Source organism: Arvicola amphibius, chromosome X (assembly GCF_903992535.2).
Source record: "Arvicola amphibius chromosome X, mArvAmp1.2, whole genome shotgun sequence".
In the NCBI taxonomy this organism is placed as follows: domain Eukaryota; kingdom Metazoa; phylum Chordata; class Mammalia; order Rodentia; family Cricetidae; genus Arvicola; species Arvicola amphibius.
Window position 1 is genome coordinate 6,059,633 of NC_052065.1, and position 14,634 is coordinate 6,074,266.

The window sequence follows — 14,634 nt, forward strand, 5'->3', positions numbered from 1 at the left end:
TGATCTGTTGTCTGTCATATATTGTTCCAGGATGCTCTTCTCTGGGGGGCAGTGTGGCCATGTTGGCAGACCTGAAGAAGTTTTACTGATATACAAGATATTCCTTGTCATCGTCTGTTTTCATGTCATTCTGGTTACATCCTTGAAAGGTAAGATGTCAATTTTCCTCCCTTCCTTCATTTATAATAATAATAATAATAGTAATAGTAATAATAATAATTACTACTACTACTACTACTACTACTTATGGTTGGGGCAGTATGTGTTATTGCACATGTTGGGAAGTCAGAGAACAACTTTCTGGAGTTGGTTCTCTCCTTTCTCTATGTGGGCTCCGGGGATTAAACTCAGGTCATCTTACTGCAAGGCAAGTGCCTTTCCCCACTGAGCCATTTCACTACCTTTCCTTCATCTTTTTCTACTAATCTCTTTTGTTCGTATGTTTCGTGTCACTGTTCATAATGTTTATTATAGTGAAATATACATTTACATAGAATAGTTCTCATCCTTTGCATTTATTTTTTGAGTGTGTGTGTGTGTGTGTGTGTGTGTGTGTGTGTGTGTGTGTGTTCAGAAGACAACTTCTGTGTTAGGAGAGTTGGTTCTCTCCTTCCACCGTGTGAGTGCCAGAGATTGAGCTCAGGTCATCAGACTTGCCTTGATTTGGCAGCCCCAATAGCTAGCATTTTAAAATACACTGTTTGTTGGCATTAAGCACAATCATATCTTTGGTGCAACTCTCACCACTATTCATTGCCAGAATATTTTCATTGTCCCCATTAGCAACTATGTGCTTATCCTCCCTGTAACTTCTATTCTTTTACCGTGCGTGGATTTTCCTCTTCCAAGCGCCTCATATTAGTGAAAACACAATATTTACCCTTTTGTGTCTGGTTCATTTCACTTAACATATTTTCTTTGACCATCTACGTTGTAGTTATGTATCAGAGTTTCATTCATTTTAAAGGCTAAATATATTCAATGTAGGTGCATGCGCCACATTTTACTCATTCGGTCATCTGTTCCTGGACATTGCGGTGGTTTGTGTCTTTTAGCTACTGTGAATAATGCTGCTATGAGCCTAGGTGTGCGAAGCTCTGATTCTGTGCTTTTCTGTTTCTTTGTGGGATACACCTAGGATTAGAATTGCTGGCTCATTTGCATTTCTGAGGAACTGCCAGCCTGTTTTCCGTAGTGGCTATACATTTTACATTCCTACAAACAAAGCATAGGAATTCCAGTTTCTCCACATCCTTGACGACACTTTATTGTTTTCTTTTGTTTTGGTGGTAGGAATGAAGTGACATCTTACTGTGGTTTTGATTTGCATTTCCTTAGTGGTTTGTGGTTTCAGCATCTTTGGGTGCACTTATTAGCCATTTTACCTTTTATTTGGAGAAATGTCTAGTCATATGACTTTCTCATTTTAAAAATTGGGCTTTTTTCCTTTTGCATTTTAGTTGTTGACTAGGAATTATTTATATATTATGGACATTAATCGGGTGTCTGATTGGCAAATAGCTTCTATTTTCACCCACCATAGTATCCTTCCATGAATACAGGTTTTTAATTTTAATGAGGTCTAATTAATATATTTTACCTTTATTATCGATAATGTAGTATCAAAATCAAGAGACTCTCTTTGCCAATTCCAGTGTCAGGAAGATTCACTACTACATTTTCTTCTAAGAATTTACACTTAAGCCAACTTTGCTTCACTGAGGGCTATTCTTGTGCCTGTAGCTATCCCATTTTTCTGTAACCATTTGTTGAAAGGACGATCCTTTTTCCTCTGAATGTTCTCAGCATCTTTGTCATGTAACCAAATGTATTGGGATTTCTTTTGGCGTTTGTTTTGAACAATATCTACTTGAAGGCATTTTCAAATAGAAATTGAAAAAAAGAACATAGTCAAATGAAGAAGAATGCTTTTTTTTTTTCAGAAAGGGGGAATCTTCAGAAGCTTATGGGCAAAGGTGGCCAGGAGAGGTGAGTGAGGAAGGGAGTGGGAGGGCAGGTAGTACTAAGACCTCAGTCCTGTTTGGTTTTTTCATCTGGTGCTTGTTTGGTTTTCAACTCTTCCTCCTCCTCCTCTTCCTCCTCCTCCTCCTCTTCCTCCTCCTCCTCCCCCTCCTCTTCCTTTTTTTTTCCCTGGGGTCTTGTGTGGTACAGGCTGGCCTCCAAATCAAAATACAATTGAGGATGACCTTGAACTGCTGATCTTTTTGCCCCCACCTCTCAGGTACTGAAATTACAGGTGTGTACCACACTGCCTAGCAAGGGCTTCAGTTTCTGTGTGTACGACTGCCAAACGAATATTGTTATACAATGCAATGTATGTTCATTAGGAATGAGACTAGCAAATGAATTTTTAAAGAAGACAATATTAAATACACAAGGAAAGACTTTTCTTATTCAGAAGACAGTGAAAAGAAGAAGAAATTTTTGTTGGATAAAATAAAAATCTACTAGCATGAAACACCAGTAACAACATAGACAAAGAAGAGAAATATACAGACTTACATACAAACTAAATAAAAAGCTTCCCAACATGCTAAAACACAGCTGACACTCCTTCAAGGAGTAGACATGGGACATGTAGCCAGGAAGCCGCCATGCTTTTAAAAAAGAAATGGTGGGACTGAAAGGCCGTGAAAGGCTAGGCTCACAACCAAAGATATAAACTAAGGAAAGGATGAGCATGGGAGACTACTGGTAAAGGTGCTTGCCATAAAAGTCTGACAACCGAAGTTTATATTACCAAAACCCATGTTAAAAACTCAAGCATCTATAATCCCAGGCACCCCTACCAGGAGATGAGAGGTGGATACAGGGATTTCCAGATGTTCTGAGGCCAACTAGCTGTGCCTACATAACAGCAAAGTGACTGTCTCAGATAAGGTTACGGTAAGGCAAGGACCAACATGGAAAGGTTGTCCTCAGACCGCCACATGTATATCATAACAAATGTACACCTGCATTCACACATATGAACAAGTGCATGCACATACACACACATACACACACGTACGCATGCACACACACATGGGGGGTGGAGACAGGAAAGGGAGGAAAGGAGGAAGGAAGGAGGGAGAGAGAGAGAGAGAGAGAGAGAGAGAGAGAGAGAGAGAGAGAGAGAGAGAGAAACAGACAGACAGACAGACAGACAGACAGACATGATAATATTTAGTCTGTATTATGTGCCCGGTTTCTAGATGATTTGATTTACACTTGGCCATTTGCTTAATCGTCTCAACTAGACCTATGAAGGGGAGGTCCTAGTATTGTTCCATTCTCAGATCTAGAAGCTGGAGTTCGCAGAGATATGTAACTTTCCCAGGAATGTTTGCCCCTGGGAAGTGGAAGAGATAGAATTTGAACCCAGGGGTTTGTGTCTAGATTTTACGTTTGTAGCCACCAAACCAGGATTCTCAAATATAAAATGTACATCTGAGTCACTTAGGAGGCCTGTTGAAGCACAAATGGGCCCTTGCCCCAGAGTCTGTGATTTAGTAGGTCTGGGGCGGAGCCTGAGAACTGGCATGTTTAAACCTCCCAGGTGATATTGACGCTGTTAGTCTAGGGCCCTCACTTCAAGAAGCACTGTTTGCACTGCTCTGGTAAGACATAAAGAGGCAGAGAAAATGCCTCTTGCTAAGTATCAAGGTACACAACCCCTGCTGTGACCATGCAATGCCCATATAAACTCCATCCGCACAGATCACCCCCTGAGACAGTAACACAACACTGGGGGATTAGCCAGACAAAAATCAATTAGCCCCACATTACTGGTGAGTAAATGTCCTCTGGGACATTATTGGTTAAGAAGTAACAGAGTCTGCAAGATGCCACTTCTTCCGTTCCGTGTTTCAGTGTTTTCTTCCCGCCACAGGAAGATGAGACAGGAAAGCGAAATACAAGTGAAAAAAAATCATCTAAGTCCGTGGTTCTCAGCCTTCCTTCCGTATTAAGTGCTGTGACCCTTTAATACGGTTCCTCCCATTGTGGGGACCCCCAACCATAGGATGATTTTCATTGCTACTTCATAACTGTTATTTTGCTACTGTTATAAATTGTAATGTAAATATCTGATATGTGACTCCACAGGGGTTCGAGACCCACAGGTTGAGAACCACTGATCTAAATGAAGGCTAGCCATCAGAAATAAGTCTTTTGAAAGCGACGAACTGGGGATAGTACCACTTGAAACCCTTCCTCAAAAGTATCGAAAAAGAGGAAAGGAGGAGGGAGGGGTGAGGAGAGGGGAGGCAAGGGGAGGGGAGGGGAAAGTAGGGAAGGGAGAGCAAAGGCAGATAAATAGGAAAGCTTGTGGCTTTGGAACAGACATGAGTAGAAAGAAGCTGAGCGGTTGCTTAGAGCAATTTGTCTCTTTCATACTCCAGCTTTCTCTGTTGGGATCAGTTTTCTGTTAACTGAAGCAAAATACCTAGCCAGTGAAAATGTGGAAATGTTCATTTTGGCTTATAGTTTGGGAAGCTTCAAGCCATGGTCAATTGGCCCCATTTCTTTTTAGGCCTGTGGTCAGGCAGCAGATCATGACGGGGATGGGTGGCAGTGAAAGCCCATTCAACTCATGGCAGGACAAAGGGAGAAAAAGGAAGAGGGGAATCCAGCAGCCCATTGTCCCCTTCAGAAGCACACTATTGAAGAACTCAAGCCTCCCACAAGGCAGGTTGCCATCACTTTCCAATAGCAGCTAATTGGGAACCAAACCTTTAAAGCATGTGACTTCAGGGGACACTCTGGATCCAAACGATAGCACTGATGAACTGATTTCTTATTACAGTGGTTCTAAATGTGGCCTTAAGCCATGTACCATCAGCATCACCTTTGAGATTATTAGAAATGAAGAATCTAGGACCATCCTAATCCTCTGAGTCAGAAACTCTAGAGGGAGCCCAGCATTTAGTGTTGTGAATAGTCTCTAGGTAACACTGGTGTATGTATACTCCAAGGTAGAACCTGGCTAAAAACACTAGCTAAACAGTACTTCTGGGCCCATGCTTTCGAGCAAAAAGCTGGTGAGATGTGAGATTTGACCCCACACATGCTATGGTGTGTTCTTACTTTGCTACGTCACCCATTGTGTGTTCCAGAAACAACCCACGAAGGCAAATGATTTTCTGAATTGAGTGTTTTATTTTGTTTTATTTGTAGATTTTATTTATGTGTATCTGTTTGTATGTGTATGCATGTGTGTGTGGAGACGGGAAGAAAGCAGCACACATCTCTGCACTGGAGTTACAGGCATTTGTGGGGCACCTGACTTGTTATATGCATGCCGGGGTCTGAACCCTAGTCCTCAGGACTCTGCAGCAAGCACTCTTAGGCACTCCAGCTTCATGTCTTGAGTTCAATAGGAGTCCTTTGCTGCTTCTCAGAACCTTCCGTAAGTATTGATTCGTGTTCATAATCACTTTGATAACAATCACTATGTTCTAGCCATTGCTCAAAGTCATAAAAAGACCAAGTCTTTCGAAACTCATCTAATAACCTTTTGCACTTGGCATTGTTATACAGATGGGGAAACTGAGTCATGAAGAGGCTTGCCTTGTGCAGCTTGCTCCTGGTGGAACAGTTAATAGAGATTGCAAGGTTCTTTTTTTGCAAGAAAGATGGGAGCCCTTATTAATAATCCTACATAACTAAAACAAATTACAGGCAATAATGTGGGTTCATGTGTCTTCTTGGAGTGCTATAATAAAATACCAGTGAGTGGGTAGCTTAAACAGCAGATAATTGTTATCTCACTGTCTGGAAGTTACAAGTCCTAGGTGCCAGGATTGGTCTCTAGTGTGGACTTTCTCCTTGCCTTGAGGTCAGCCAGCTTCTCACTGTGTCCTGCGTGGCCTGTCCTCTGTGGCCAGGGAATGATGACGCTTGCTGTGATATTTCCACTCCTCCTCCTCTTTCCTCTTCCTTTTCCTTTGGATGAAAATCCTGTCAAGTTTGGTCCTTTTTCCATTTTGACCAAATTTAGCCTTTTAACTACCTTACTAAAAGCACTATATCCAAACACAGTCACATTGGAAACGACAGTTCTAGCAAATGAATCGGGTGACACATGATTCGCTCTATCTTCATTAGACCCTAGAGCAGTGTGTCTCAAACTTCCTAAGGCTGTGACCCTTTAATACAATTCCTCTTGTTGTGCTGACCCCCAACCATAAAATTATTTCATTGTTACTTCATAACTGTAGTGTTGATTGCAAGAGTCTTTGGCAATCCTGGGGATGGCTAGTGTCCATCATCCTGGCAAGTATTTAATAAAGCTTGCTTCAAATTTGGCAGAGAGAGAGAGAAAGAGAGAGAGAGAGAGAGAGAGAGAGAGAGAGAGAGAGAGAGATTGCAAAATTATGATTTAAACTCAGGGCCTATAGCCCCAAAGTTCATCTATGTAATTTCTATACTACATTTCTTTCTGCGCTGGCTCAAACTTACTGTATTGGTAAGGCTAACTTTGAATTTCTGCTCTCCACCTCCCAAGTGCTGAGATTACAGTTGCGCACTACCATATGTGGCTTTCCTTTAGCCATCTTAACCCCTCTGCCATGTGAGACTCTGTTGCTTGTTATCTGTGCATCTATACAGCAAAAATAAACAATGGTAGAATCCCTAATGATGAGAGTCACTGAAAATAGGTTGGTTCAGATTACCCAGATACCTATCCTGCTATCCCCAAACAAGGATAACATTTTATTTTTCTTGTCCCATGGCAGGATAGTGCTGAAGAATGTTCTTCGTTGCCTATTAGAGTTCCTCAGTTGGATTGTGTCCCTGTGCCCATAGTGGTCACCTGCTCCTTAATGTCCCCATTATTGGCTTTGCTTCTTTCCCTGTTTCACTCAAATGCTCCCTCCCTCTACTGGTTGGAGTAACCTCCTCACCTCTGCTTGGAAATACATCCACCTTTAACATACAGCCAAACACTCCTTCATCCAGAAAGCCAAAGAAGAGATCTCACAGATCTCTTTCTCTGGTATGCCCTTCTCTCTTTCTCCCTCCTTCTGATAGGCAACGCCTGGGACTGTGTTGATGCTGAACTCCTGTAGCCTCCAGGTCTTTTACTGCATCCTCAGTGCCAGGCAGGAAAGGAGACTGGCAGGATAACGGGTAGACTAACAAGAGGAAAACTAATGTACACTTAGAGCCTGCTCCTCACCGGTCTTTCCAGTGTTTGTAAACATTATCTCACACCTTTCTCCCAAACTCTTCATGGTGGGTATCTTTTTCACTCCAGTTTACAGATGGAAAAACTGTGGATCAAAGGAATTAAGCCCTTTGATCAGAGTCACGGGTAGGAAGATCTGGACAGTAAGTGTCTGAGACTAGAGTTAAATCTGGCAGTGAAACCTGGGGAGGAAGAGAGGGAGCACTGGAGCAAGCTAAGAGAGATGAATGGCTCCCCAGCTCTAGAATGCAAACACAGTAGTTTCACCCTGGAAGCCTGGGAGATGACTCAGTAGCCCTTGTCAGCAGGGAGAGGTGGGTCTGACACTCTTGTGAGGCCACCGGCCAACTGAAAGAATCCTCAGACTTTAATACATCCGGTTGTCTTGCTAGATGGCATTTGTGAGAGTCATTTTCGGTCTACTGGAAGCCCAAATCAGATGGGTCACGACTCATCTCCATTCCCTAGTTCTTCCTTCCTGGGATGATGCCTTACTTCTGTCTGGTCTTTGAAGGAGGTCTCCTTTTAGGTACAGCTATTCTATTTTCCAGAGGGCGGATGACATAATAGTGTAAGATGGTTATAATTTCATTCCTGCCAAATTGTCTTCACCATTTGGAAACAATTACACATTTGAAACAGCTTGGTGAGCTCATAAGCTATAAACCCCAGCTTTAGAGATCTCCCTGTGCTGCAGACATTTCTGGTGGTAAGTTGCTTTGCACTTTCCCTTCTCCCATCCTCGCTGTCTTTCCTCTTACCCTCTCACGCATGGCATCGTTCTCCAGTGACCAGTCTTCCTTGCAGGGAAGACGATAATGAAGCAGTAGGTGGGCTGACATGATGCCACCTGCCATCTTCATGATGCCACCTGCCATCTTCGGCTCATGATTCTCTACTACCAAACCCAGCGCTGCCCTCCTCCCTCTGTCTCCACCTTGTGCCTGTAAAACTGAAACTTTGAATTTCACCATGATCAATCTCACAGCTAATTTCACAACTCCCCGCAAATCCTAGCCCTACAGGCAGGTATGAAGTCACTTCTGTTGGGCTGTGATTCTCCCGAGAAGGTAAAATGGTGACAAGGAACTACAGAGATTCTGATTAGATTATAGGGAGTGCTGATAACAGAGAATGCTGCTTCCCGCTTTTTACTTTGCCCTCTGTAAGGAGTCCTTGCAGGGCCTAAATAGCAACACGGGGCAAGCAGAGAGACAAGGAGTGCTGGAACAAGATTTGGACAAGGAAAAGCCAGGAGCCAGTCTCCCCAAGTCTCTCTCAACTCTTGTGTGCTGGGCAGGGAATCTAAACAGCCCTTGTGTTCCTAGTGGGTGACCGTGTTGAGAGCCATGGGAAGAGACAAGGTAGCAAAGACTCTGGCATGAAGAACCCAGGCCTGATGAAGGGTACTTGGTGGTGATAGCTGGAGGGAATTTCTCCAAGGTCAGATAAGATTCTAAGAGAAAAGACCGTGGGCCCACTAGAGGCAGCCTTCAGCACTGGATGCCAATTAGATACTGAATGTGTTAATTAACTTTTCTTATCGCTGTGACAAAAGACAGAGAGAGGGGGAGGGGCATGTAGAGGGAGAGAGGGTGGGACCAGGACAAGTTTATTGAGACTCACAGTTTCAGAGTATAGTTCATTATGGCAGGGAAGTGATGGCAGCTGGTCAAATTGCACCCACAGTTAAGAAACAGATATGCTTGCTACTATTTGGCTTCCTTTCTCCTTTTTATCTATTCCAAGACTCAGCCCTCTAAAATGGTGCTGCCTACATTTAAGGTGGCTCTCCTACCCCGATTTACCTGATTTAGAAGCTCACAGACATGCTCAGAGGTTTGGTTTCAAGGTGATTGGAAATCTCATCCAGATGACGGTCAACATTAGCCATCGCATGGAGGAACCCGCCAGGGTGAAAGAGATCCCTGTAGAGGCGGTTGAGAATGCCAGGCTGAGCAGTAGATGAATTCACGGGCTCTCATTCCCTTTTTGTTGTGTCCCATTCCTACCTTGCGTGCCATCTTGAGTATGAGAAGAAACAGAAGGAAGACAAAGATCTTGCATTTATTCAATTGACATTGAAATAACTGGGGACCATTTAGCACAAAGGAAATGAAGATACTTTTTGATGTGTGGTGTTGGGGATTGAGCACAGAGCCAGGTGTATGATATGTCAGAACTTTACAGCTGAGCTGTATCCCTGGACCCAACAAAGTTACTTTCTGTCATCAGATTTCAGGATCCCTTCCCTGTTCTATCTGTGTAATAAAAGCACCCAAACAAGGCAAAGCAATTCTAGACATCAATGGAAGTTCAGAAGCTTTGCTTACTTGTTTATTGTGGCTATTGTTTCTACAAGTCAATTATGTCTATAAACTTTAAGGCATGCTAAAAGTCAGGCATAGTAAGCCGGGTGGTGGTGGCGCACGCCTTTAATCCCAGCACTCGGGAGGCAGAGGCAGGCGGATCTCTGTGAGTTCGAGGCCAGCCTGGTCTACAAGAGCTAGCTCCAGGACAGGCTCTAAAAAAAAAAAAAAAAAAAAAAAAAAAAAAAAAAAAAAAAGCTGCGGAGAAACCCTGTCTCGAAAAAAAAAAAAAAGTCACGCATAGTAGACATTTAAGGTATGTTTATACCATGCTAGGAATTGTTGAGGCCCATTATCATATCCTGAGTTGGACTCTTCCTTCTGGTTTCATCTCTCTAGGTGCTTGAGGGTAAGGATAACATCTTCTATCTCTTGATTGTCCCCCATAGTGTCTAGGATATAATGAGTGCCCAGTCAACCCGAGTTAGCTGGTTGGAATTGATTTGTGACCATAGACTAAAGCTTAGAGATTTTCTAAGGCATGGACCTTCCTCCACAGCTTATATAACAGCAGTGTTATTGTCTGAATGCAGTGAGTTCCAGTAGAACACATGCTACCCCTCAAAATTTCTGTAGACCTCAGTGAGGAGACTGAACCTTGCCAAGGATTCCTCTTGAAAGATGTGTTTTCCCTTCTCATAGGATGCATGATCTCACCTGATGGCCCATTGAGATTCTTTAGCAGTCTGACACCTGTGAGTTCATCCACCCAACCTTAAGGTGTCAGATTCTTAATTCATGGTCCTGAATTTGAGGGTAACCTTGAGTTCTGCCTTGGACATAACACTATTCTGAGAATTCTGTGTGATTTCTGGGTTGCTTGTTATGTAAGCCAGGCTCTCAAACTTAGCTGTTCCATAGATTCACCTGGGGATTAAAAAAAAGCCTGCCACCTGCATCTACCCCCAAAGATCCTTATGCCATTGGTCTGGGTACGTAGCCTGGGTACTGGGCTTCCTTAACATGATCTAGGTGATTCTAGCAGAACTTGGAGCCACTCGTCCCTGTGATCCCATCTGAAGGATGGCTCCTAGTCACAGTTCCAGTTATGAAAGTGAAAACATTTCAAAGTCTTTTCCTTTAGACTGTAATGAAGATTGAATCCAGGGCTTTGATCACGTTAAACAAATGCTCTACCACTGTTCAATGTCCCCAGTCCCAAAGCCACATGTAGCAGGATTTCTTGGACTAACAGCCCCCAAATCATGACACGGAGACTTATTATTAGTTATCAATGTTCAGCCTTAGCTTAGACTTGTCCCACTAGCTCTTATAACTTATTTTAACCTGTTTCTCTTCCTCTATGTTTTCCCTTGGGAATTTTTACTTTTTTCTTATTCTGCATGCCCACTTTCCTGCTTTCTCTATGTCTGGCTGAACCCTGCCATCTCCCTCTCTTTCTCCCTCATCCTCTCTGGAGCCTAGATTCCTCCTCCTGCTTACTCTTTATACCCGTCAACCCCGCCTATCCCTCTACTGCCCAGCTATTGGCCATTCAGCTTTTTATTAGACCAACCAGGTGCCTTAGATAGGCAAGGTAACACAAATGCAACACATCTTTACATAGTTAAACAAATACTCTGTTCTGCAACAGCCATATAATTTTTAAAAATAAAGGTTGTTTTTAACATGAGCAAATTTTAAAGACTTAAAATTACAGTGAGGTCAAAAAATCCCTTGGCTTCAAAATTGGTAAAAATTCTGGAGTGGCTCTTGCTGGCTGGCAAATGCCTGGCCCTTTATGGAAGTCCCAGTGTCTCTTTGTGTAATTCAGCAGCCATAGCTCACAGTACTAATGTTGACAACAGTAGCCGCAACAACATGAGTGCCTTCCTAGAGGTCTTCATGACTTACAAAATACCTTGGCTCATGTTATCTCACTGAGGTAGAGAAACGTCTCTCAATCCTCATTTTACAATTGGGAAGATGAGGGCCCAGAAAGAAACAACATCAAGATCTGGAAAGAAGCTCCCCAAAACCCTTGCGGGCCAGACTGCCAGAAGCGCATATTTGGGGCTTGGAAAGTTTGAGTCACTTCCAAGTTCGCACAGTTGGCAAGTGGAGGTGGCAGGACTCTAGAACTTGTGTTCTTCACTGCTTCCCCAGTGTTTACTCACTCAGGCACATGAACGCGGTTTTCATATGACTTTGCCATGATTCATTCTGGGATGGATTTGTAACCCCCTCACCCTGCAAAGCACTGGGTAAAAATTAAGAAAGGCCCGAAGGAATGAAACCCATAGTTCCACCGATTTCAGTTACTAGGAATTAAGCCGATGTTCCAGGAAAGCACATTAGTAAAATGTATCTTGAGAGGGGGTTATACCCTTAGTTCAATTAGCAAGAGATCGCATGTGAGTAAGATCGCAGGCTCGTGAAAACAACCCACTGATATGCGGCACAGATGCTTTCCCATCATGTTAAGTCTTTTACATAGTGTCTTCTTTGGTCCATACCCTTTCTTCTGTTTTTCTTTTAGAAATTCAAAGTTCTTTCATGGGACTATACTATTCAGTAGAGCATCAAATTATTTTTAATTTAAAGAGAAAAATGACAATATAAGTTGGACAACATGCTTGCTTCAAGAAGTAGACTTAAATGACTTATGATGGTATCACTAATTGGATGGATAAGAGTTGGCAAAACAGCTGTATTGCCTTCCGACTACACGGACATTTTTGTTTGCTGTTAATTTGAAATATGTTTTGTCGTTAATCAAAACTAGATTCGCACTACCATGTAACAAATTCTGTGTTGGTGGGGTACAAACAGGAGACAGTGAGTTTGAGTTACCGAAGCATTTTCATTTTCAAAGTAAAAAACTGTTTAAGGTCAGGGCCTTTGCTTTGTTTCTTACTGTAACTTCAGCACCTGTTACACAGTAGGCCTTCAACATCTGGGAGTTAAAAAGAAAGTAGGACAAATTACCTGCTATTTCTTCAACTTGAACTAGGTAGTGTTCTTACAGATATTCTCACTAACCAAACGTTAGAGAATAGGTAAGGTTGTTTCATAGTTTGAATCGAAATTATATAACATGCATATCATAGAATAAACATCAATATGTTTTGAATAGCCTCTGTAAATTACTGACAACATATTATTTTCACAAAGTAAAAATGTCCACTTTTATAGAAAGGGAAACTCCATCCAGGAACGCAGAAGAATACAGTCTGAATGAATAGTAATGGCAATGTTTGGTTGGTAGTGTTGTGATAAAATGATTTACAAATGTAGTTTAACTTCATTCAAAGTCCTCAACCCCATTTTGCAAGCAAGGAAATATTAACAGAAATGTTAGGATTGTAATCAAGACAGAGCAGCCAGGCGGTGGTGGCACACACCTTTAATCCCAGCACTCGGGAGGCAGAGGCAGGCGGATCTCTGTGAGTTCCAGGCCAGCCTGGTCTACAGAACAAGTTTCAGGACAGGCACCAAAAACTACACAGAGAAACCTTGTCTCAAGAAACAAAAACAAACAACAACAACAACAAGAAGACAGAGCCATGATCAAGTCAGTTTCTCTGGGGCACCTGGTCTCTTTGGCATCTTGCAGGATTGCTTAGCATGTATGCTCATTCATACATTGGAAATAAATGGTCATGGGCATTTTAATCATGGAGAGTGGATTAGCAAGACAGAGTCATGGATTGTAAAAATTGCAGCGTTCCAGATCAGATGTTCAAAGCCCACGATAGATAAGAGCTCTCATGCAAATAAGGGCACAATACCATTTAAAAAAGAAAAGAGAGAAGAAAAACCACCAAGATAAATTAAGATGCTTTTGCAACAATGTTGTGGCCATTGTGTTTAGTTTTTTACATGGTGTGGTGGTTTGAAAGAAAATGCCCCCCAAAGGGAGTGGCAATATTTGGTATGGCCTTGTTGGAGGAAGTGTGTCACTGTGGAGGTGGCCTTTGAGGTGTCATAGATGCTCAAGCCATGCCACTTCCTGTTGCCTGTAAGTCAAGATGTAACACTCTCAGCTCCCGCTCCAGCACCGTATCTGCCTGCACACCACCGTGTTCCCCACCATGCTGATAATGGACTGAACCTCTGAAACTGTAAGCTATCACCTCAATTAAGTGTTTTCCTTTATAAGAGTTTCAGTGATCTTGGTGCCTCTTCACAGCAATAAAAACCCTAACTAAGACACATGATGTCCTGCTTTGCCCATAGGAAAAGCCATTAGGACAGAAACTACCAGTTTACGAAGGCCTAGAGGCATGGTAAGGGTCTTCCACGTATAAATACAGGAGCACGAATTAAGGGTTAAATGTGACATCAAAACAGAGGCAACTATAAAAATTCAGCTTTTCCAACTAAATAGGCTTTTTTCCCCTCTTAAGTGGGAGTATCCATAATTTCAACCTTTCTTGGTGGTTTTTACCAGCAAATTCATTGTCAACAGATCTGGCTCGTCACACAGAAGTTACCCTCTTGAGGGTCCTGGAGGAACTATGGTCTGGTGCTTTGCTGGCAACGAAGTTGGGAGAGTGAATCACAAAGAGAGGGGAATTCATATTCCGGCTGAAAAGTGAAAGAAATCCTTCCATTCGTACTGATCGCTTGACTTTCGACCTTGTCACTGTCGTGACAAAGAATCAGAGATAAACTGGTGGCTAAGAATGATGGTTTTAGCATTAATCTTAGTTTAATGGGCATTAATTACTGAATCTTACCCTTTTGAATTTTTTAAAAATAGATTTTAATTGAAATAAAATTGCATCACTTTCTCCTTTCCCTTTCCTTTCACCAGCTCCTCCTAGGTACACTCCAGCTCCTAGCATGGCCCCCACTCTCAAGTTGATAGCCTCTTTTTTGTTGTTATTGTTACATATATATATATACATATATATTGTTGCATATATACATATAACATACATATATGTATGTATAACAATCCACACACATATATGTGTGTATGTATGTATATATATATATATATATATACACAAACATATAAATATAACCTAGTGAGTCCGCTTTTACTGTTTATATATGGTTTCAGGGCTGACCCCTCTGCATTGGAGAACCAATAAAGGGGTTCACCCCTTGGGGGAAGCTAATTCT

The 14,634-nt window shown here is 42.2% G+C and overlaps 1 protein-coding gene across 1 annotated transcript in view; it reads left to right on the top strand.

Moving 5' to 3' along the window:
• Positions 1 to 14,634, top strand: part of Adgrg2 (adhesion G protein-coupled receptor G2) — a 122,060-nt gene that overhangs the window by 54,780 nt on the left and 52,646 nt on the right. Inside the window, exon 2 of the mRNA XM_038316468.1 lies at positions 31 to 149. Within this exon, the coding sequence (XP_038172396.1) occupies positions 32 to 149 (118 nt within the window). The 5' untranslated portion in view covers position 31. The remainder of the gene's footprint in view (positions 1 to 30; positions 150 to 14,634) is intronic.